The sequence below is a fragment of the Amblyomma maculatum genome, chromosome 9 (assembly GCF_055883805.1).
Source record: "Amblyomma maculatum isolate TAMU_Amacu chromosome 9, ASM5588380v1, whole genome shotgun sequence".
Taxonomy (NCBI): domain Eukaryota; kingdom Metazoa; phylum Arthropoda; class Arachnida; order Ixodida; family Ixodidae; genus Amblyomma; species Amblyomma maculatum.
In genome coordinates, this window is record NC_139352.1 from 11,508,145 (window position 1) to 11,530,033 (window position 21,889).

The window sequence follows — 21,889 nt, forward strand, 5'->3', positions numbered from 1 at the left end:
TATAAGGAAAACTATTTATTCACAAGACTTCCAAGGAAGCCAACAGTGGCTTCTGTTCCCTCTGTGAACCACCCCTCGAGTCTATTGCAGGGGAGGCACTCTGGAATGGCTGGGCACAGCTCTTTGCCACCTCCTCTTTACTGCTGGAATGATGCCATGAAGTCTGTGACTACCTTCTTCAGCTTGGCATCTGTGTCGTCGCTGATTTTTCCCTCCTTGGCAATCGTCGCCAAAAGGTCCTTCTGAGTAGACCTGATGTGCTGCAGGAACTCTAGTTCGAAGCGGTTGATCTGGGAGGGGTCCATCTTGTCAAGGTATCCACGCACACCCGTGTAGATAACGGCCACCTGCTCTTCAATGGCCATTGGTGTGTACTGGCCCTGCTTCAGGAGTTCTGTGAGGCGGACACCTCTGTTCAAGAGCTGTTGTGTCGCAGCATCAAGGTCAGAGCCAAACTGGGCAAATGCAGCCACTTCTCTGTACTGCGCAAGCTCCAGCTTCATGGATCCTGCGACCTGTTTCATGGCCCTCGTCTGAGCAGCTGATCCGACACGGCTGACTGACAGACCGACGTTGATGGCTGGCCGGATGCCCTTGTAGAAGAGCTCAGTCTCGAGGAAAATCTGCCCGTCAGTGATAGAGATGACATTTGTAGGGATGTAGGCAGACACGTCTCCAGCCTGCGTCTCGATGACTGGAAGGGCAGTGAGAGAGCCAGCGCCGAAGGTGTCGTTCATCTTGGCAGCACGTTCCAGTAGACGGGAGTGGAGGTAGAAGACATCTCCTGGGTAGGCCTCACGGCCAGGAGGTCGTCGCAGTAGCAGCGACATTTGGCGGTAGGCGACGGCCTGCTTGGACAAGTCGTCGTAGATGATGAGGCCGTGCATGCCGTTGTCACGGAAGTACTCGCCCATGGCACATCCGGAGTAGGGCGCCAGGTACTGCAACGGAGCGGCGTCCGAGGCCGTCGCACTCACAATGATTGTGTACTTCATGGCGTCGGCGCTCGTCAGCCGCTTGACGATCTGGGCCACGGTACTCCTCTTCTGGCCGATGGCGACGTAGATGCAGTATAATTTCTTCTTCTCGTCCGTGCCCTCGTTGAAACGCTTCTGGTTGATGATGGCGTCGATGGCAATGGCAGTCTTGCCGGTCTGACGGTCACCGATGATAAGCTCACGCTGGCCCCGGCCAATTGGCACCAGACTGTCTACGGCCTTAATTCCCGTTAGCATGGGCTCCTTGACAGAGATTCGAGGAATGATGCCAGGCGCTTTGACGCCGACCCGAGCTCTGCCCTTGCAGGCCACAGGACCTTTGCCGTCGATAGGGTTGCCCAGGGCGTCAACAACGCGGCCCAAAAGTTCGGGTCCGACCGGCACATCGACGATGGCACCCGTCCGCTTCACAATGTCACCTTCCTTGATGAGCTTGTCGTTGCCGAACACGACAATACCGACGTTGTCCGGCTCCAAGTTCAAGGCCATGCCCTTGAGGCCGCTTGAAAACTCCACCATCTCCTCGGCCTGGATGTTCTTGAGTCCGTAGACGCGGGCGATACCGTCTCCGATGGACAGAACGCGGCCGGTCTCCTCTAGGTTAGCTGTGGTCGCCTGAGCCAGGACGCGTTCCTCCAAGATGGAGGACACCTCTGCGGCGCCGGGGCCGGCGGACATGCATTTTGAGGTGGAAAAGTGCCGTGCAACGTACGAACTCACGCCGGTGCAGCGGGCGGGGTACTTGGCAACGCCCCGCACCACCTGTTTAGCGAAAGCGCCGGTCAATCGGGCGGATACGAAGGCCATTTCCGAACTGCAAGGTGAAATGTGGACCGGGTAATGGCGGCGACTGCTGCCGAGAGAACTCTCGACCTCTCGATGCTAGTGCTCCCTGTGATTGATTTAACTTTGTTTAATAAGCTTAAACATTTCTTCAGAAGGTACTTTAACAATTACTGTCAATTTATAAATTTGAAATTAATGAACTATTTAAAGTTGTTAATAACTGCAGCATTTGCTGTGTACATATTTATAGGTTGGTTTTCGGTTATTTCGACGGTCCGAAAGCGAAACAAAACCATGAGCACAATTCACAACATATGCAGAAAAGTGGAAGCGTGGTGGAAGCGTTTATTTTACTTTGAATGCTGGGCAACATTGTTTAAGCTCTTTTCAGTTTTAGCGAATTTTGCGGCAGTGCCAGCAAAATTACTTTCCTTAAATAGCTGCATTATCGACACGTCTTCCCGGCAAAATAGCGCTCGTGACGTTCTGTTTGTTTCGTGCGCCTCGTTTTGTATTTCGCTTGCAGAAAATCACTAGCATTTCCTCTCAGTTGTATGGTAAACGGTCACAATGTGGTAGTGATATAATGATTCGCGTTGAGCCGAATTAAAAGTCTTTGACGGTCTTGACAGCCTCACAGAACCAGTAAGAACACGGAAGCATGGGTGAAAGGCGAGAGCTGACGGAAACTTCGTCGCCTGGTGAGTTTTGAAATTTTGGCTGCGCACGTTCACTAACCCAACCTTTTTCTTCCAGGGTCGATGGTAGAGTGTGCGGCTGTTGACGTTGAGTGTGCGTGTGTGCATTACACAAGCATGAACTTAGCAATAGGCGTCGATTCGTTGGCCTAACTGTCTGAATGGCGTTTCAACGGTTCGGCTAGAAGTTATTGGACGGGAATTTGCTTTATTAGATGTAGTGCTCTGCTGTCTAGTGCAGGTAAAACTCTCCAGGATGAATTGACGATGTTGTATGGCTGAAACGAATAATGACAGCAAATGGTCGCAGCTGACACATTGCGTTGCTCTCTAACACTTCTCACTGTAACCTGCATTTTCGCTGCGTGTGCATGGGTTGAGAGCATGGACGTTTGATATCAGTTTTTCACCTTAGGATTCTTGCTGCCTATCATAAGGAGCACGGCTAGGTTAGGTGGGTTGGGGGAACCTGAGCGATGCCGTGAGGGCAGGTATGAAGCGATGAAGCGGGCGGTAAAAGGGGTTTTCGGGGAAGAAGTGTAGTTTGAATCTGATAGCAGTTTATGATAATGTACCATGCTCATCCGTCTGTTTACAATTTGCGCTACGAGTTTACTGTAATGTATGCTCCTAGCAAAAAGCACCTACGGATTACATGGGCAAGCAGTGAAGTTCGTTTTTTTTTTCTTTGTAGTTTTTTCATGAAGAGCGTTAGATCTGCTCATGTGTACTCAGTTTTCAAGCCCTCAAGTTATTTTGAGTCATAAAACTGTTTTGTCTTGAGTGTCGTCAGGGTGAGTCGATGGTTACCGCTGCTTAAAAGCAGCGGTAACAAGTTGTGGTAATAATTTTTATCTGATAATCTACCATAAAATTCTGTCGTATATATCTGCTGCTAGTACTAGTTACAGCAAATTGCAGATTGTGCGTTCTGTGATTTCCAACGGTATCTGCTGCTAGTACTAGTTGCAGCAAATTGCTGATTCTGTGTCTTGTGATATCCAACGGTGTTACTAGGAGTTTGAACAGTAGTGAAAGGTAAAACCAAGTTTAGGAACAAGAAAGTGAAATGGAGGCTGAGGGCATTTGGAAGAAAAGAAAAGCCTTCGTCAAAGACCAGCTGCATCCCTCTTTATCTTTGCAGTACTGAAGGTTCAGTTGTTGAAACTGAAGGAAAGACACTTCAGGAAACTGAAGGCACAATGTTTTAAAGCATGTATCGGGGTACAATTCACACGTTAGTAATGCCATAAGGAGCACCAGTGTTGTTGCGGGAACACTGTCACCTACGCTTGAGTTTTGAGCAAATGCACTGAGACTGTATGATTGACAGACATTTGTTTTTGACCTCATGAGTGAAAGTTAGGTTCAGGGTAATGGTAGGAGAGAACCATCTTAGAGGCACAGCTGACAAGGTTGCCCTACCGCCGCAATGTCACGAGAAAATCATTGTCCCTCCTCTCTCCCGCAATATGCACCCAGAATACCACAAGGAGAGAAGGGAAACGAGAGCAGAAGTACTGGCTAAAAGAGCAAAAGAATTCAGAGTAAAAGAAGTTACCTACGTAGACGCTGCAAGCGGCCGATTGGGGGCGGCAGTCGCCGTGGTAGTCAATGGTAGCGGTGCACCAGTCGTCTCCACCACCATCCGGAACAAAAACATAGACATGGCTGAAGAGGTCTCAATAGCGCTCGCTTACGTCAGAACGAAGGCTAGATTAATCTTTAGCGACAGTAAAACTGCTATCTGGAATATCAGAAAAGGCAGGGTCTCGCAAGAAGCCGCCCGAATTTTATCAGCTGTAGCTAAAATCGATCGCAAAATCACCCTAATTTGGGTCCCACCAGCACAAACGTCTGCCCCCGGCAACAAGGCGGCCCTTGATTTAGCCCGAGGTCTCTACTTACGAGCAGACCCGGAGCCGTCCGACTGCCAGGAGAGGGACGAACGTTTGCAAGCCTATAAAGAAATCATCGAAAATTATAAATTTTGAAGAAGTCTGATGCCGGCCACCGAATCCTGGTTTAAATAATAAAGAGGCCATATTCTGGCGACGATTACAAGCCAAAAGTTTCCCAAACCCTGTCTGGTTGTTTCACACTCAGATAGAAGAAAGGAAAAATGATAAATGTAAAGCTGTGAAGCGAGGGGGACCCTCGACCATATACTTTGGAAATGCCCTAAGTCTCCGGGCGCTAGGGATAACATTAAAAGTAGAGAAGCCTGGGAGACCCTGCTGCGAAGCGAAGTCCCCGCTGACCAGCAAAGAGCCGTCCGCCTGGCGGCTGAGGCCCCGAATAACCAATGTATATTCGCCAGTCCTTAGTCGCGGAGGTTCCAGCCCCCGTTCCTCAGGCCTGCGTGCCAGGAACGGGGAGTAGGGGGCCTCTTAAATTGGTGGAAAATTAAGTTTTATTAATCATCCTCATCTCCTACCATTAGCCACAAGAACCTGTGATGGTGAGGAGGAACCAGCCGTTCCAAAGCTCGAGTGTGCCATCTGCCTCCAGAAGTGTATCCATCCGGCCAAGCTTCCCTGTGGTCATATCTTCTGCTTTCTGTGCGTCAAGGGCATAGCAAACCAGAGCAAGAGGTGTGCCATGTGTCGGCAGGTGAGAGTGACAACCCTTATGAGGAGCAGCTCTGGATGCTTGACTGAAATGCTGTCGGTAAAATGTGACTGCATGTTATCATGCATTATGCTTTGTATGCTGCAGATAGTGTGTGCATTAATAACATGTTGGTGTAAGACACGAAGTGAAGTGGCTCTCACCTTTTTAAGATGTATTTTATTGGTATCCTGCTTTGCATTCTTGGCACCACGATGTCCCTTATTTGAAATGAATAATAGGGGTAGTGAGTATGCATCCGTGGCCAAGATATGCCAAGAAATTGAAGACAAAGAAGAGACAGACCAAATAAGTGGTTACATTATTTTGGTTCTTCCTTTACCTTTGCCTTTCTGATGCTTCTTCGCCATTGGTGCCTCTTTGTACTCATGGAGGACTTGCTGCGGGACCGGCCGCTGGAAACAAGCACGATAGATAGGCTGCAGGACCGGCCACTGGCAACAAGCACCGATAGATAGGATGGGCAGAAGTTGTTGTAGTGTCCATCTATGATTAAAAGTGCAGTTGCAACATATGCGTTCATTTTTCCCAATTTAACAAGCCTGGATCTAGCCACATTTCTGCAGACCACTTCTCTGAAATAAAATTATGCTTCAGTATATTTGCGTGTAAGTGAAGAAAAAAAAAAGGTTTAATTATGGCTTGTGGGGGTTCTCACAGGGCCCGGTCTCTGCTCTCAGAGCCAAACGCCTCACCACTAGCTCCGACCACATCCGTGGCAGAGAAGAACGAAACACCAAGGCACAAACAGCAGGCCAAGCTGTTTATTGGGAGTGCTCAATTTTCATCCTTGGTCATAGCAGCATCCGCATGCTCCAGTGTCGCGGCGTTCTCTCTCCCGGATGCAGACGCTATTCGCTGTGATGAGATGGGAGGGGGAAGGAGGGGTCCCCGGTGCACTGCACCAGTCCTCTCATCCCCTGCCCTCTACACAGCTCTGGGGGAAGGAGGCCAGGGGGGGGAAAGGTGAGGGCCACCCGTGAAAGAGAGAGAGAGAGAGAGAGGGGGGGGGGGGTGTTTGCCACGTTGTGCGGGCGAGGGAAATGTTGAATTCCCACTGGCTTAACGTCTGCTTTCATGCATTTAGATGAACGAAGGGATTGCTTCTACATCATGGGTGGCGTGCTGCTAAGACAGCTAGTAACCGCTAACTTCTCTACAATGTTGGAGGCCGTACAGCTGGAAATACAGCCAGAGTCAAGCATCATGTGTCAGTAGTGGCAAATGTGTTGCTTACTGGCTGCTGGTGCGACCACACTTTTAAGTTGTAACTCAATGCTTCAGCTTCTGCTGGTTCAGTAAAATGGTGCATGCCTCCAAAAGTGAAATGAGAATATGTATCCATCCTATGAGAGGATATATTCATCCAACGCACCATCAAGCACACAACGTGTACACTTTTGCAGCAGCATTTCTGCATGCCCCCATGAACCGGCTAGTGAGTGCAGCTTTCAAGCTGGCACAGGTTATGGCGTTGTTTTGTAAAAACTGGTTGTTTCAGGGCTGACACTTTGTTTATCGAAGTAAAAATGGTACAGTATAAAGGTTTATTACTTTAAGCATTGTAGAAAAATCTGCAAGGGTTCCTTATCACTCAGGCATTCCTAGAAAATGAACTGAAGTTGTGTTAAGGGTGTGTTGAAGCTCTCCTATCACTCCAGACTGTCGCACTCTTTTCCTTCATGACAAAGAAATAGTCTAGCATTGAAGCTTTCATTGTGACTGGAACTCAAATTTATCCACAAGGCAAAATTATAAGAACCAGGATTTTGAAGGCTATGACTTCTTTGGCACAGTCAAATATTAAAATGTTGCTTTCATTTACTGATGTGACTGGTTAGCTGCTATGTCGCTGCTGTGTTTTTCAGTTGTGTCCTACTCTAAGTGGACACATTTAATGGACTGTAAGCACCCAATTTTAATTTAATAATTTTCTTCTCTGTAATGATCCATTGTATATGAATAGGGTTATTCGTTTTCGGGTTTTATTTTTTTTTCAAATTCGGGGAGTAAAAATCGGGCGTTATTTTTCGGCTTGATAATAGGGGAGAAATCGGGTTTTTCGTGGGAAAATTCTGCAATTCGGGTTTTATCAGGTTAAATTTGCAAACTAATAATTTATTCGATTTGCTCTAACCGATGGGTAACAATTAGGGCTAGATTTTGGGCTGCTTTCAAGAAAATATTGCAAAATTTGGCGTTTCTTTGGTAATTATTACTCGCAGTGAGAGGCAACGGTCAGTTTTGAGAAAAGAAACATTTTATTCACGAGGGCTGGTCATCGACGTTCTACACGTCCTTATTAACATACACAATCATCTGCATGCACAACATCTCGGTTTACATACGAGACCTGTGTTGTCTATGCAGGTACCTTAGCTGAGAGAACGTTCGCTTAACGTCACAGCTGCCATTAGCTATGCACAACAATGATAACGCTGCATATGCTAGCCTTGGGTAACGCACAGTTGCGTCGTTCCAAAAGTCCATCACTTCAACACCTTCATTCGTGGGGCTTGCTTCCAGCAAGTACTGGTTGAACTCCTCGCGAAGCGAGCCTACATCGTCCATCACGGAATTAAAGAGAGGTTGGTAGTCATCAAACGACTGACTCAGCAGCCGCATCTGGAACGGATCGAGTACGCCTCCCAGTTTCCACAATGTCAACTGGTTTTCTTCTTTTTCTGAGACGTTCCGTTTTAAAGTGCAGTCCCATTTTGTGGAGATTTTGGCGCAAAACTCTTCACAACAAGTTTTTACTAATATGGCACTGCTCTTAGGCAACATAGACAAAACACCTTTCGTCCGATCACTTTTACCGATCGTCGTGGAAAGCTCGTTGACAGTCTGCTGTAGCTGGACGTTTACGAGGTGATCGAAGCTTGGCATGAGTTCTCCGCTTTCAAGCGTTTTCTGGACATCTAAAAGAGGCTCGAGTGCATCTCTCATTAAGACTGCCTTTGCATAAAGAACCTCTTTTTCAGAAAGTATCGCTCGAATAGCTTCCGCTTTGGTGCTATCATGCGAGCATTCAACAAGTTCTGTGAATGAGCTCCACATTTCTATGACGACAACAAGCGCTTTGTAGAATCTTTGCCATCTGTTCGGAACTACAGAAGGAGGCTTCTTTGCATCAGCGCCAAACAGACTATTAGAGGCACATATTTCGATGTACTTTTTGTGCAGCTTGTTAGCGTGCTTAAATAATGCTCCGAACTTGATCACTGCGGATCGAACATCAGACACGCAAGGTGACGAAATCGCATGGTCAATGCTCACATGGATCAAATGGGCTAAGTCCTTTACATGCAAGATGTGGATCGCTTCAGCTTCGCAGATCTCGCGTACCATTTTTCGCATGTACTCCGCGGAATTTGTGGCTACGGCTACAACATCCTTCCACGTCTTGCCCACAGTAAGGAGAGCCTTGCCGACTACCCGGGCCACTGTGTAGCTGTTCGAAGTATTAACTGTGTCGACGTCGACTAAACAAACCTGCTTCTGTTTTGCTCTTTGACTATAATAGCACATCAGAGTTTTAATGGTAGGCACTCCGGTTATGTCAGGGGATTCGTCGACGATAACACTCACTTTAACGGCTTGCATATCATCACGGATTTTCGCCATGTCCTTGTCAAAAGCTTCTTTCAGGTATTTAGTCCGAACTCGCTGTCCAGTCGGCATAGTTTTAGCGGCCTTGCAGTATTTGCGTACGAAATCCCCCAGAGGTCCGTCCGCCTGATACATTCTGATTCCACTGTACGCCAGGGCACGAACGAAGTCGTGAATCACGCCATCCGCTTCATTTTCTTTCGCACGCTGCCTACATGAAACATCGAAGAGCGTTGGCTGAGATGTTCCCGCCTTTTCAGCTTCTTGGACCGCCATCTTCAACTTCTTATGACGCGATGACGCGAGATGCTCGCGAATTCGGTCGTAGGGCTTCTTCGCTGGATCGGTGACCATCTCGGTGTTGCAGTACTTGCACACCAGCGCGAGCTGCCTTCAGAGTCTTTTGTTGTAGTATGCAAATCCTCGTGTTCTTTGCACCAATCATCCAATGTCTTTCGTTTTCTTCCTATCTTGAACGCTAGTCAGCAGTGCTGCGAATGCACGATGTGTAAATATCGCCGCTGCGCGTGCCCAATCTACTGGCGCTGTGTTCGGGACTTCGACGTTAGATGGCGCCACGGGGCCTGCAATCAACGATTGTTTGTCTGTCGGCCGCTTTGGCCGCTTCTCGGTTGCGCACCAACTGGAGGCACAGCAATTCCGTGGGCACAGTTGTTTCAGAAATCGGGAAAAATCGGGCTTTACCCAATATTTTAGGAACACGCTCGGGGTGCAAAAATTGGGTAAAATCGGGTTTTACCCGAAAACGAACAACCCTATATATGAATCACCACAGGGTGTTTGCCTATGCCTGGTAAATAATTTTGATTTGTATTTTTTGTGCCACACTGTTTTGGTTTCGGTTTCATCAACCGAACAATGGCTGTGACATGTGAAAAGTGTGTAGGTCACACAATGAAAAAGAAACTGATATAACTACTGATACATCATTTGTTGACATTCTGGCTTCCAAAGCAGGCTGGCTTTAGGGGCGTACTGAATTTAAGCTGTATATTATTGACTTTGTCGCAGTTTTTCTTATGATTTGTGTAAACTGAGTACTTTTTACATGTCGCAGATATTGTTCGGCTCATCAAACCGAAACAGCATCAGAGAGAAAGTCAATTGTTAAGCAGTTGTCGGTGAATACCATGGGGTGATTTTTGTAGACTGGCAGTGCATCATTTGAAAGACTAAATCAAATATCAGTGTCCATACTCGTTTAAGGCATTTTTCTTATTTCAGTTACTTTTTTCAGTCATAAGCCCCTTAAGGGCTTATGACGAGCTCAGCTTGTCACAAGCGATCGGCACTTTTTTTGCTTATGACGAGCTGAGGTCGTCATAGCTTTTCCGCAATGTTTTAAGGGGCTTTTGGCAAGCCCAGCTCTTGAAACGGTACTTTACCACATAAAACATAGATGGCAGTACTGGTCCCATCTTTGGCGTTTTTCCTGAATGCGATTTCGAACACCAGATGGCGGAATTTCGCATCCCGTTTCCCACGTTTTCTAAAACATGGCATCATGCATGCGTGGATCTGATGCAGATTATTCTGCGTCAGATGATAGTGCAAGTGATGACGATGCCGTTTTTTATTCTTCAAGTGAAGATGATAGCGATGACATTTTTACCGACAGCGAGTCAGAAGCGGAAAACAGTAGCGATGACGCGATGGTGAGCTCCCGTGAATGGTGCCGGATAGGTGGTGCGAGAAGGCCCTCTGCGCAGAGTCATGCTTCGAACGCTAGCACACGAATAGTGGTTTCATCTAGTTTGAATGCATATAGAAGCAACGGCGCATCTTTTGCATGGCAATTCTAAGCCACTTCGTACTATCTGTACTTTCAAGAATTTATTTTTTTATTTCGCAATGCTCCTCAAAGGTGTAAGGTATGGAGTATTGCACAAGGGGGCAAGTAATGACTATTAAATATAATTATCTGCCAGAAATAGTTTCTGTGATTTTTTTTGTTTTTCAAACACGTTACTGAAGTATTTTACGTAATAAAAAAAATTTGGCAATTTAGGAACAAAAGATATTTATTTATTTGGCCCTTAAGGAGTTAAAAGCCAAGCAGCTACCAAAATACACATAGTGCAGCTTGTGCATCAATGACGCACTGCACTTATATTGGTGATACCGAGTAGGTTCTTTAAAAAATTTGCTAAGCCCTGCTGTGGTAGCTCAGTAGTTGGGGTGCCTGACAGCTTATTCCAAAAACACTCGTTCAATTCTGGCTATGGTGACTGCGTTTTGACGCAGGTGAAAAGCAAGGTGCCTACGCACTGTGTTAAGTCAGTGTGCTTTTCAAAAGAACCCCGTGTGATCAAAATTTTCATAATCTTTCACTATCATGTTCCTCAAAGTCCGAGTTACTTTTGGACATTGCGCACTGTTAACCAAACCAAAAGATGTGCTTACCAACAGGTTTTCTGGCTCGCCAACAGTGTGCATAAGCAACAGTCACTGCTGTACTTGGGCAACTTGCTTTTGATAGGAAGAGCTGGAAAGCTAATGGAGATTCCTACACATCAGTACTCAGATTTAGTGGCGATCCCAGCAAGTACCTGCAAAGATCCTCAGATGGTTCTGACCATGTCTCTTCTGCCAAGTAGCCACTACCGTCTCAGCATAGCTGTCTATTTGTGCATAGTCACGCTTCACATATTGTGCATGTAGGGAGGATTGCATCTAGAATGCCTAAAATTGCTCCTGAGCAGTGTTGCTGCAGTGTCTTTTGCAAAGGAAAGTAACCATTCACCATTAACATACGAAAAGGGGATCCTTGCCACAGTGTATTCTGCATGTTTTCATCAGTGTGCACTGCTGTTCTGCAAAGGTCTAAAGGGCCTGAGGCATGCCAGTGGTTTATATAGGCTGCTACTGCAAAGGCTATATGATGTAGTTGTGGTCATAGACTGCCTCCTTCTTTTTTCAGGAAATTCCAGCAGATTTCACAGAGAAGCCGGAGCTGATTCCAGATCCAGAGTCAGATCAAGAATCCCCTACTGAGGAGAGTTATCGGTGGTTCTATGAGGGTCGCAACGGTTGGTGGCAGTATGACGAGAGAACCAGCGCTGAGTTGGAAGCGGCGTGTTCCAAGCAAGAACGAAGGTATGCTATTTTGGTTGCTTTGGAACCTACATTGACATATTCTGCTCCCCTGTGATATGATGTACTGGTTGACTACTGTTTAATGTTAAGAAGACTAGTGACAGCAAATATTTGGTTTGCTTGTTTTATTCTTCAAAATAGTGCACAAAATAGTGTGCATGTGCCCGGTCAGCAACCTGTGATTAAACTCTTTTTCTTATGCTGTTGCATTTTTGTTTCAGCAGCTGGACGATAACTGTGATATGCAAACGGGCTTGAGGACGTATAAATCTGCGGTATAATTGTTGCTTTGATTCACTTCGAACTCTTAAGCCAGCCAGTAGCAGTTCTTATATATGCCTTGTGGGGCCCCAAATCCAATCATAGCCACAGTCTGGCTGAAGCCAAAGTGTGACGCGAGTGAAGAAATCTACTTATAAATTATCTATCGAGCATAAGTAAATTCTAGATGGTGACATACTATACTCACTAATGTCTTGTGCATTGTCACAAATAATAAAGATGCAATTGAAGTTCACTGTATGTACTACTTTGAATTGTTGCCTAACTTTTAGCGATGAAAATTAGGCTATGGTGTGTGTACTCTGACTGAGCCGTGATGGTTGCAGCCAATCTTTGTGTGCCAGGCATTGTATTTAAAGGTGTTGTGCAGTTTATTTGCAAATGTTTTAGTAATTTTTTATGTACAATGGTTCTGCACAATATAGATATTGTTGCTATAAAAAATATTAGAAGGGTTCAACGCTGCTGAACCAATCGAATGTGGAGCGAAAGCATTAGCTGTGGGTGACCGAGCGTTCTTCTTCCTCTTCTTCTTCCTCTCCTTCGTCTTTGTTGTCTTCTCGTAGCTACATTTCTTCACGACGTAGCTGCGGCCACCCGAGGTCTTGAAAACCTACCGCAGTGTAGCTTTCACTACAAAATTGTATTGGTTGCCACATAGCCATACCTGCCAACTCTTCCGAATTTTGATTACATCTCCCGATTGTATGGATGCGATCTCAAATCTCCCGAAAAATAGCCGCCACAGCCCAGCGCTTTTTTTTCTATTCTTTAAATTCTTTTTTTTGCGCTATAGCTATAATTCTTTAACATGCTATAATATAACCATGCCAGAAAGCAGCGCAGGAACAGTTAGTCACCAGCATGCACCTTGAACCGATGTAACGGTCGCTGGCACCACCACAAACGCGATCATCCGACGGGCGTCGCCATATTGAATTTTCCAGATTGGCTTGTCTCAGGCTGGCTCGCGCATTTAGCAACCCAGTCGTTATATAAGATCGTGGGTGCGCTAGCTGTGCTAGGCTTCCATTGGCTTCTCAGGTTGTCAAGTGAAGTGTGGAACGCCAAACTACTCTTTGTGTTTCCTCAAGTTACAGTGCCCTAGAAAGCGGCAGTGGGCTTACTCAGTCGCTCCTCTGACGCAGTCCACATGTTAGCTTTGCTTGCAGCTTTCATTTTCCTGGCACTTCTGCTGATTTCAGTTCGAAGCCGTTCAGTCTTATTTGTTTTTAATTTTGAAACACTTGATATTCTTTAGCAAACAACACAGTTGTTTAGGCCACATGATATTTTGCCATGTAGTAATATTACGAGACATTTTATTCAAACAAGTCGTCGCCGATGAATTTTGTTCAAGTGGAAAAAGCTTTTAAGTGTTCCGAATGATCAGGAAATCGTGAACAATTACAGAAAACAAAAATCTTGTATTAGAGGATCGGTGGCCAAATATGCTGTTTCATTTCATGTTGCATAAATTAATTTTGTATCAAGATTATGTTCGGTAGTCTGCCAGTGAATTAGAAAACAGAGTGTTCATACTTTATAGCCGAGCTAAAAAAGCAGACATGTTAATGAAGTTTGTGGATTTGCTAAGCCAAAATGAAATATTGCACGTATGGCTTCAATATTTCCTGAATTTGTTACCCACCATGCAGTTACAATTGTGTCATGCTGTTCTTATTTCGGAGGATTGAAGTGCAACATCCAGCCATTGATTCATGGAGCAAGTCATATGTGCAACTGCTCAACTTGAGCTTCTTGGCCCTCTGTCGCTCACTGTGAAGTCAGTAATTAAGTCCCTTCACGTTGAAATGACGTGTAACATCATAAAAACTAATTATTCCAGCTGTGAGGGTAGGAGCGTGTACATCGAAAACGATTTCGAGGGAAAGTCTGCTCTGAACAGCTGCCAGCTAGCATATCCATTATACTGTCGGAGTGTGGCTCGCTCTGACAGAAGCATATTCGATCCCTGAGATCCTCTAGCTTTTTCACGAATCTGTGCAACTGACTAAATGGATAAAGGAGGCCTCTTCGGTCACAGAAGTTTGTTAGCCTGTCCTCTTTGCTATCCTCAACTCTCTTTCTTATTATTTTGTTGATGTGGCTGAGTAGATATTGTGCGGCTGGAGCTCACATACGTACGGCGCTTGTATCGTCCAGGCATTCGTCAGATTTGTGGTTTGTGGTTCCTTGAGGTCCTACTCTTTCCACCTATTTCCATCATTGGAGGAGGAGGAGGAAAAACTTTATTTAGCCCTATATTACTTGGCGGTTTTTGGGATGTCTTCAGAGATGTCTGCTTGTTAAATCCACAAGAGTCTTCTGCGTCGACTTCGTCCACTTTTGCACAATGGTCGGTTGCCCTCAGTCCAGGGCTCCGCTGGCTATTGCCACCCGTTGGGCTCGCTGTACCAGACCTTGCTGGTCTTCGCAGCGGTCGCTGGCGTTTCCATCCTTGGAAACGCCAAACAAAGACAACTTCGGCCTATCCTTCACATAATCGTATCCCCACCTCCGCCGCGTAATAGTGCTTTTTTTTTTAATATATATATCTATGTCACGGAATGGCTCAGTCATTGCAGAGCACACTTATATCTTCCATGATGTGTGCGACAAAAACACTGAAGCAAAAAAAAAAAGAAACCCTGCGACGACATTCACAGCAAACTAATGCAAATCAGGAACTTGGGCTATTATGCCTGGGCTGCTCCACTACAGTAGTGGGGCTGCGCCGCCGCTCCCACGTTCAATTGAAGCCAGTGCCGCTACTCGGCTTATTTGAGAAGCTGATATTTCAACGTTCGCGGAGCCCTCCGCATAGCATTGGCCGGCGAGTAAGTCCACTGCCCCCTTGTAGGGCACTGTACCCAAGTCGGAACAATCGATAGCGCTTTCGAAAGCCAAGAAGAAGTACTTGTGTTTTGGAAATCGTACATGACTGAGTTTCCGTGCCTTGACAGTTCGCGAAAAGGTGACAAGTATAGATTCTGTACCACATGTGCCTGTGATGTGAATGTTTCAAATGGCGGCAAGAACGACATCTAGATACACGTCGCTTCACAAAAGCATAAGAACAATGTTCGTGTTCCAGAAGTGTAGGGCACCATTGGCAGTTTCTTCCAAAACAGCGGCGAAGACAGTGTGATCTGTGCAGAGTGCCTCTTCACGGGATTTCTTGTCGAGCACAACCTGCTGTAAGCGTTGCGGGACCGCTGTGTTGGAAAATATTCCCGAAAATTTAAAAAAAAGCCCTCGACGGTCACCAGAATTTTCATGTTGCTAGGTTGGCAGGTATGCATAGCTCATGCTCGAATAAACTTTTATAAAATTTTACGTTTATAAAAAAGAAAGTGTTAGTTATTAGGTTGCATCGTTAGCCACAGCAGCTTTCATTTTAGCATTTGATGCTTCGGCTGCCTCATCTGTGCTTGCCAAGCTACTAGTTAAGTTTCGAATGCAGGCCAAACATGTATACAGAAGTTTGCTAGAAGCGGCATTCTTGGTCTTTATTAATGATCATAGCTGAGCAGATGCCTTGAAAGAGCTGGTCGTAGGCATGTGGTGTTTGTCTACCTGCTCTGGCTCTCATAAAGGTCGCAGGGAAGGTCAAACAATGTATTCTGGAGAATAAAAATTGATGTGCAGGGGAAGTTTTTTATGCTCAGCATGTTAGGTGGCAGATCCAACTTTGGTGCTTCTGCTGTTAAGGGAATCTAGTGCCAGCTGTTGTCAGAACTGACTGTAGAGTCCAAAATGAAGGGAATCCCCCAAGGTGATGTTGAATTTGTAGTAAGGGAGTGATTACACATTGCCGTTCACCTAAGTACAGCCATATGGCTACAAAGGGAAGCTATCCTGCCATCTGCTGGCAATCCTGGTTAGCTCAGTTGGTAGAACTGAGCGGCTGCCCTGTACAGGCGGTGGTCTCTGGTTCGAGCCCCAGACCAGGACAAATTTTTTTTAACTACGAAGTTTCTGAGAAAGCTGTATAGTTTTCCTTTGCGACTTTATGGCTGCGCTTGGGTGGGTGGCAATGAGTAATCACTGCCTACGACACTGTCTGTATGATTTGCCAAAAGATGGATAAATGGGGCTGTGACCTCAGACATGTTTCAGTACTGCTCAGATCCTTTTGTTTGAAGGTAGCGTGCTTGTATCAAAGGCTTGAGCTACTGACCTTCCCAAAGGCTTCATTTGCTTATCACAATGCGTCTTTGCAGGTGTGAGGTCCTTATCGCAGGCTTCCTCTACATTGTTGACTTTGAGCACATGGTCCAAGTGCGCAGGAACGATATATCTCGGCGGCGGCGAGTCAAACGTGACCTAGCCAGTGTCCCCAAGAAAGGCATTGCAGGCATTAGACTCGAGGAACCGGCGCGAGGAGGCACGGCCAGTGGTGTTGTGCCAGTGTGTACAACAGTGCAGCAATGCAGTGCCTCTGAAGAAATGCATGGACGCTCATTGCGAGACGATTCAGCAAGTGTTGACGAAGGCACAGGTGGCAGGAACACTGTGCAGCATGACGGAATCTATAGTGAATCAAATGCCGAGCTTCCTGACCCTTCCGGTGGTGATCACAGATCGTTGCTGTCTGAGGAGGATGCAGAGGAACTCTCTATAACAATATCCATTGACGCATTGCACTTGGACAGTGCCGAAATGGGGAGTGGTGATACTTTGTTGGAACCACCATATCGCATGAGTCTTGTTGGTCGCAGGATGTACTATGAAGATAACCTATGAGTGAGTGCAATATGGGAAAGGGGCAAACTCTACTTGTGTGTACGACCTTTGTTTCCAAAATGTATTGAATGGAGATCTGGGCAGTTGGTGGAATCATGATTCAAGACTCCACGCCACGTGTTGCACTACTCTGCAGCATCGGGTCATTGCACCATGCAAGACCAAGTTTGCATATTTGGCTGTGCAAACTATGGCTGCATTTTGTCAGTTGTGTGGGCCCACTTCAAATGAAAATGAAAAATAGAACTTTGGCAGTAAGAAAAGGTTTAGAGTGGGCTGCGCAAATTCTGACCATCTGGAGAGTATAAAAGCATGAGATCATAAAAGATTTTCTACTTTGCTTGTACAGCTAGTTAAGTTGCTGAACTGTATTTTAGGCTGTGCCTCCTAAGTGCTTGTACCAAAGTTGAGAACTCACACAATGTCATTCTGCTCACTTGGTGCTGGTGTTTTTAAAGTCCGTTAGGTCGCATGTAGTGTATTGATTTGTCCATTTGAATGGGCACCCATATCAGTGCTATGACTCATGCCTAGATATCATCTTCCAGATAATGTTCTGGTGTAACTTTTTGTGTGTGTGTGTGTGTGTGTGAATGGTACTCTTTGCATGTTTTAGGCTTTGTGTTCATGAAGCCACATTAGCTTGCTGAAAGCAATGTGTTGGAATGTGTATTATAGATTTTCACGACTATCCTCTCTGAACAAGCTGCTGGCAGCAGGCTGGTCTTTTGCTGAATTGCCAGTCAGCCAGAGAGGAGCACAAATTGTAATTCACCGAGCTGTAGAGCTTTTCCAAGGTTTTATGCCTTGTGTCATACTGTTCAAGAGGAACACCTTAGTTCGTAATGCAGCTTTTCATCTGTTTTCACTTTGCAGTGAGGGCAATAAAATGGATGATATACAACAGTTGCAGTACCTTGTTGTTTTGCCAGTGGTTTCTATCCTCCAAACAGAATTGTCTGTGCTGTCGAGTTTACTGCGCGAAGGTACACTTCGACACTGTTGCTATAGAAATGGTGTGCGAGAACTTGAAGGCTATTAAGTGTGACAGCTTCTATACAAACTGGGACGTCCGCTGCAGAGCGGAACCTTTCTAACCACCAACACTGCCATAACAGGTGAAAAGTGTGGCTTGCTAGGTGAATTGGTGCACCACGATCGATGGGTGAAATGGATGTAAAAGGACAACACAAGAGAATAGGATGCTGCTGGACTTGCGAGTCGTGACCAACTCTATAGTCTTTGATAACATTCCATATTGACAACCACATGCATGTCAAAGACTCTAATAGGAGTTCTAGTAATGCACTAAAATCTAATTTCGACAGAGTTAACAGTGCTTGGTAGTTTGTTCTTGGAGCTTTGGCAAAGTTAAAATCTTGTGTTATGCTGTGTATGCGGAACACCTTTGCACGTAATGGAGCTTTTCATCTTTCACTTTGTAGGGGGGGGGGTGCAGTCGTGATTCTTGCAGTGGTCATGTCACTGGAAATGCACATGTCACAAGCCATGATAGTAGACACAGTTTTTTGACATTATAGTAGTTTTCTGAGGAAGAACGAAGCTGGAATGGTGAAGTACTAGAAGCCTGCTAGATGACGAAGTGCTTTATCTACTGTTGTGAATGGGGCTCCAGCCGAGGTTCGCGCTGTCTCCAGCAGCTGAAGACAGAAACGGGTCTAGCGAACGCTGGCGAGCGACCGCTGTCAAAGGCCTTGAAGCGGCGGCGCCGGCAGGTGAGTGACCCTTTGTCTACTACTGCTGCAGCCAACCCTCCTCGCCTCCCCCCTTTGGGACGGAGACAGACTGCCTTTCGGGCCTTAATCCCCCTTGGCATCCACGGCGGCGACAGCAGGGAACGTGTCCTTGTGTTGAATGGACCGGCAGCCTTGACTCCGCTCATCGAATTCTCGAAGAAGGCGGGTGGCCTTCTTGAAATATGTGGAGGAAATGACCGCCGCCAGCAGGCCACATCGGGGGATGTTTCGCCTCTGTGCAGGATCTCCACTACCCGCACAACATTGTCATCGACACCAGAAAAGTTTTCCCTCGCCACCTAAAAATGTGAAAGGAAGTTTGAGCACCACCCTCAGCAGTGGGCGGCACATCGAGTGATCTTTTGTGCTCCGCTGATTGGGCTACACCAATTCAACTTTTTCCCCAGCTGGGGAAGTGGGGACAACCGATCGTATGTAAGCAGTGGAAATCGTCTCCACAGAGAGCTTCGTTTTCTTCCTCGTGCTTGTAATTATTTCATCATGTAAAAAGTGTAAAAAATGTTCGTCTTTGCCTCTCCTCCCTGGCTGCTCCTGATCTTTCGTCTCTGCTCCCCATGGTCCTACTGTAGTGAAGCCTAGGCCCCCCAACCCCGATCACATCACTACTAGTGATGTGCCCGTTTATGTGGCATATTAATTCCTGTAACATTGAGATAGTAAGCACGCAGAGTGGGTCAGAGAAATAACTCGAGTTAATGGCATTCCAGTTGAAATCGAGAAAAAATAAGCATGGGCAGGATGTCATGCGAAGTGAGGGTAACCGATGGTTTCTAAGGGTAACCAATTGGATTCCAAGGGAAGTAAAGCGCAACAGGGTAGCAGAAAGTTAGGTGGGCAAATGAGGTCAAAAAGTTTGCAGGGGCCAAGTGATGCAGCTAGCACAGGACCAGGTTACTTGGAGGAATATGGGAGAGGCCTTTGCCCTGTTGTGTGTATAGTCTAGCTGAAGATGGCGAATTGTTGTCATCGGTGTTTGACATGCATTTTATAAGAGCTGGATTGTTCCTGCCACGTGTATATGCTTGTCCTTGTGGAATTTTGTCAAGGAATAAGGTTTTATTGCAAGTCTGGCTCAATCCTGCCCGAATATCTTATGCTGTGCTAATTATGTCCTTTCATGCTGTTTTCAGCTATCAACGTGACATGGGCTCATTCACATACTCCTAGAGGAGAGAAAAGAATACTCCATGTGCATAGGGCATCTGGTATTTCTGCACAGTTTTTGTGCCCACAGCATTCGTCAAAAAATAATGCGGTCAGAGTAATATTTTGCCTTCAGTAGACTATATGGAAAAAAAAAAAACAATGAATGTGACAGTTCATGTGTATACGTAAATCTAGTTCAGCCACAGCTCAAAACACCAGTAAACGAAAGTCTGGAGTCAATGATAACTAATGCAACTTCAGGCGTGCAGGCACAGATTTACGGCGAGCGGCGACGGCAGAAAAAAAAAAAAAACAGTTGTCGGGCTCTGCAGCCACAAAACCTCGAAACTGCCCGCCACGTACCATACACTCATTGATTTGTCCAAACGGAACGCCGTCGAACAACTTGTATCCATCACGAAGCGGGACTACGGGTCTTCCGAAAACCATTGCTGGCAGGCCATGCCAAAAAAGCGTTGGGTCATGCAGCATTGTCCACGGTTGCGCGGTAAATCCCCACCTCCAGGTTTGGTCGACTATCAGCAGCACGGCTGCAAAACGAGCAGAAGAGCCCAGCCATCGGGAGGATATTTTTGCAGATCCTGAACGCGCAATCACGTGACACAAAAGTGACGTAGAGCTACGTCACTTCTGCGTGTACTGTCGTTTTTTGTGCTGCTGGGGTAGATTGACTGATTGAAAACTTTATTGAGTGCTTGGGAATTCTCCGAGTTGTGGGTGGTCCGCCTATTCCGGCAGCCCAGTGGCCGCGCCGCAGCGTGGGCCCTGCGAACCAGTCCTCGTTGTTGGTCGGTGTCCTCGCTGTGCAGAATGGCCTCCCACTGCTCCAAATTGGGATTAGGAAGTTTATCGATAAAGGGATTTAACTGGCATGCCCACACCATGTGAAAAGCGGTAGCTATTTCTCCACAGTGTGGGCACTCTGGTGTGTAAAGTGAAGGGTACTAGGAGTGTGTTGTGGATGCCGAGAGACATGAGGCGCGATGTTGATGTGGTCTTCGGCAGACCCAGTGCCGTTTTATAGGTCGCCCGTATTAGTGACTAGCTTTGCGATTTCTTGCGAGGTGAGGTGGAGGTAGGCAGTCCCGTACATTATTCGTGAGACGACGAAAGCTTGTACAAGGCGAATTGCGTCCCTTTCTTTTATGCCGTGGTGCTTGCTGCAAATGCGGCTGAGCATCCTGATTATCTGCTGCGTTGTTGTTGCAAGTTTTTTGACGGTCTTTGTGTTTTTGCGGCCTTGTGGTATGTACTGGCCAAGGATTTTAATTTCGGATGGTTAGGGGATTTCGTGTCGTTCTGGGCTAGAGGTTATCTTGGGTTCATGAGTATAAGCAGGTCGGACCTTTCTGGGGATCATTGTGGACCTAGTCTTTGCGTACATGGTGGACCACGTCGGCTGCAACCTGAAGACGTTCCTCCTCTGCGTCGTTCCCAGTGCGGCACCAGATCGTAAAGTCATCTGCGAAGATGGCGTGTTGTATGCCTTCGATTTTTTGAAGCTGGGAGGGTAGGCGCTTCATCGCCAGGTTGAAAAGCAGGGGTGAAAGGACTGCCCCCTGTGGGGTTCCACGCGGGCCAAGTGTGATGGGCTCTGATCGGAAGGATCCCAGATTGAGGATGACCTGTCTCGATGTAAGGAAATCTTTTATGTAGTTGTAGGTCTTGGGACCGCAGTTGACACCTGCTAGGCCGCGCAGAATGCTGGAGTGGAAGATGTCAAATGCACCTTTTAAATCAAGTGCCAATTTGGGTTTTTGGAGGTTTCTCGAGGTCTTTGTAATATATAGTAGAACGTCTTGCGTTGACAGTTGCAGCCGGAATCCGAACTGCATTGGCGGCAGCAGGTTGTTGCTGTCCAATTACCGGATAAGCCGGGTGGTTATGACCCTTTCAGAGTTTTCCCAAGCATAGGGCGAAAGTTGTTTAACAGCAAGGGTTTGTTGGGTTTTGGTATGAAACGTATGCCAACCATCTTCCAGGATGATAGCAGTTGTCCTGTATCCCAGTGCTCCTCTTTGAAATATTGGACTAATGATGTAATCTGGTCGTCGGGGACATTGTATAGAAG

At 46.4% G+C, this 21,889-nt stretch overlaps 1 protein-coding gene and 1 pseudogene across 2 annotated transcripts; one reads left to right on the forward strand and one right to left on the reverse strand.

Annotated features, from left to right (window-relative positions):
* On the reverse strand, window positions 1-1,879 carry LOC146178307 (ATP synthase F(1) complex subunit alpha, mitochondrial pseudogene; annotated as a pseudogene).
* Window positions 1,880-2,137: 258 nt separating this feature from the next.
* Rnf146 (Ring finger protein 146) lies at window positions 2,138-17,777 on the forward strand. Of its 2 annotated transcripts, none has more exons than XM_084578126.1 (4): window positions 2,138-2,485; window positions 4,926-5,095; window positions 11,667-11,842; window positions 16,351-17,777. In XM_084578126.1, exons 1-4 carry the CDS (start codon window positions 2,446-2,448, stop codon window positions 16,871-16,873), a joined length of 909 nt encoding a protein of 302 aa, XP_084434252.1. In that variant the 5' UTR covers window positions 2,138-2,445; the 3' UTR covers window positions 16,874-17,777. The 2 variants fall into 2 exon arrangements, with proteins under 2 accessions (XP_084434252.1, XP_084434253.1); XM_084578127.1 differs by lacking the exon at window positions 2,138-2,485 and adding an exon at window positions 2,543-2,576.
* Window positions 17,778-21,889: the final 4,112 nt, after the last annotated feature.

Bases quoted from the DNA above. Each gene is read 5' to 3' on its own strand.
- Rnf146 (XM_084578126.1), top strand. From the start codon at position 2,446: ATGGGTGAAAGGCGAGAGCTGACGGAAACTTCGTCGCCTG. The intron at 5,096-11,666 runs GTGAGAGTGACA...TTCTTTTTTCAG, and splicing joins GGTGTGCCATGTGTCGGCAG to GAAATTCCAGCAGATTTCAC. The intron at 11,843-16,350 runs GTATGCTATTTT...GCGTCTTTGCAG, and splicing joins TGTTCCAAGCAAGAACGAAG to GTGTGAGGTCCTTATCGCAG.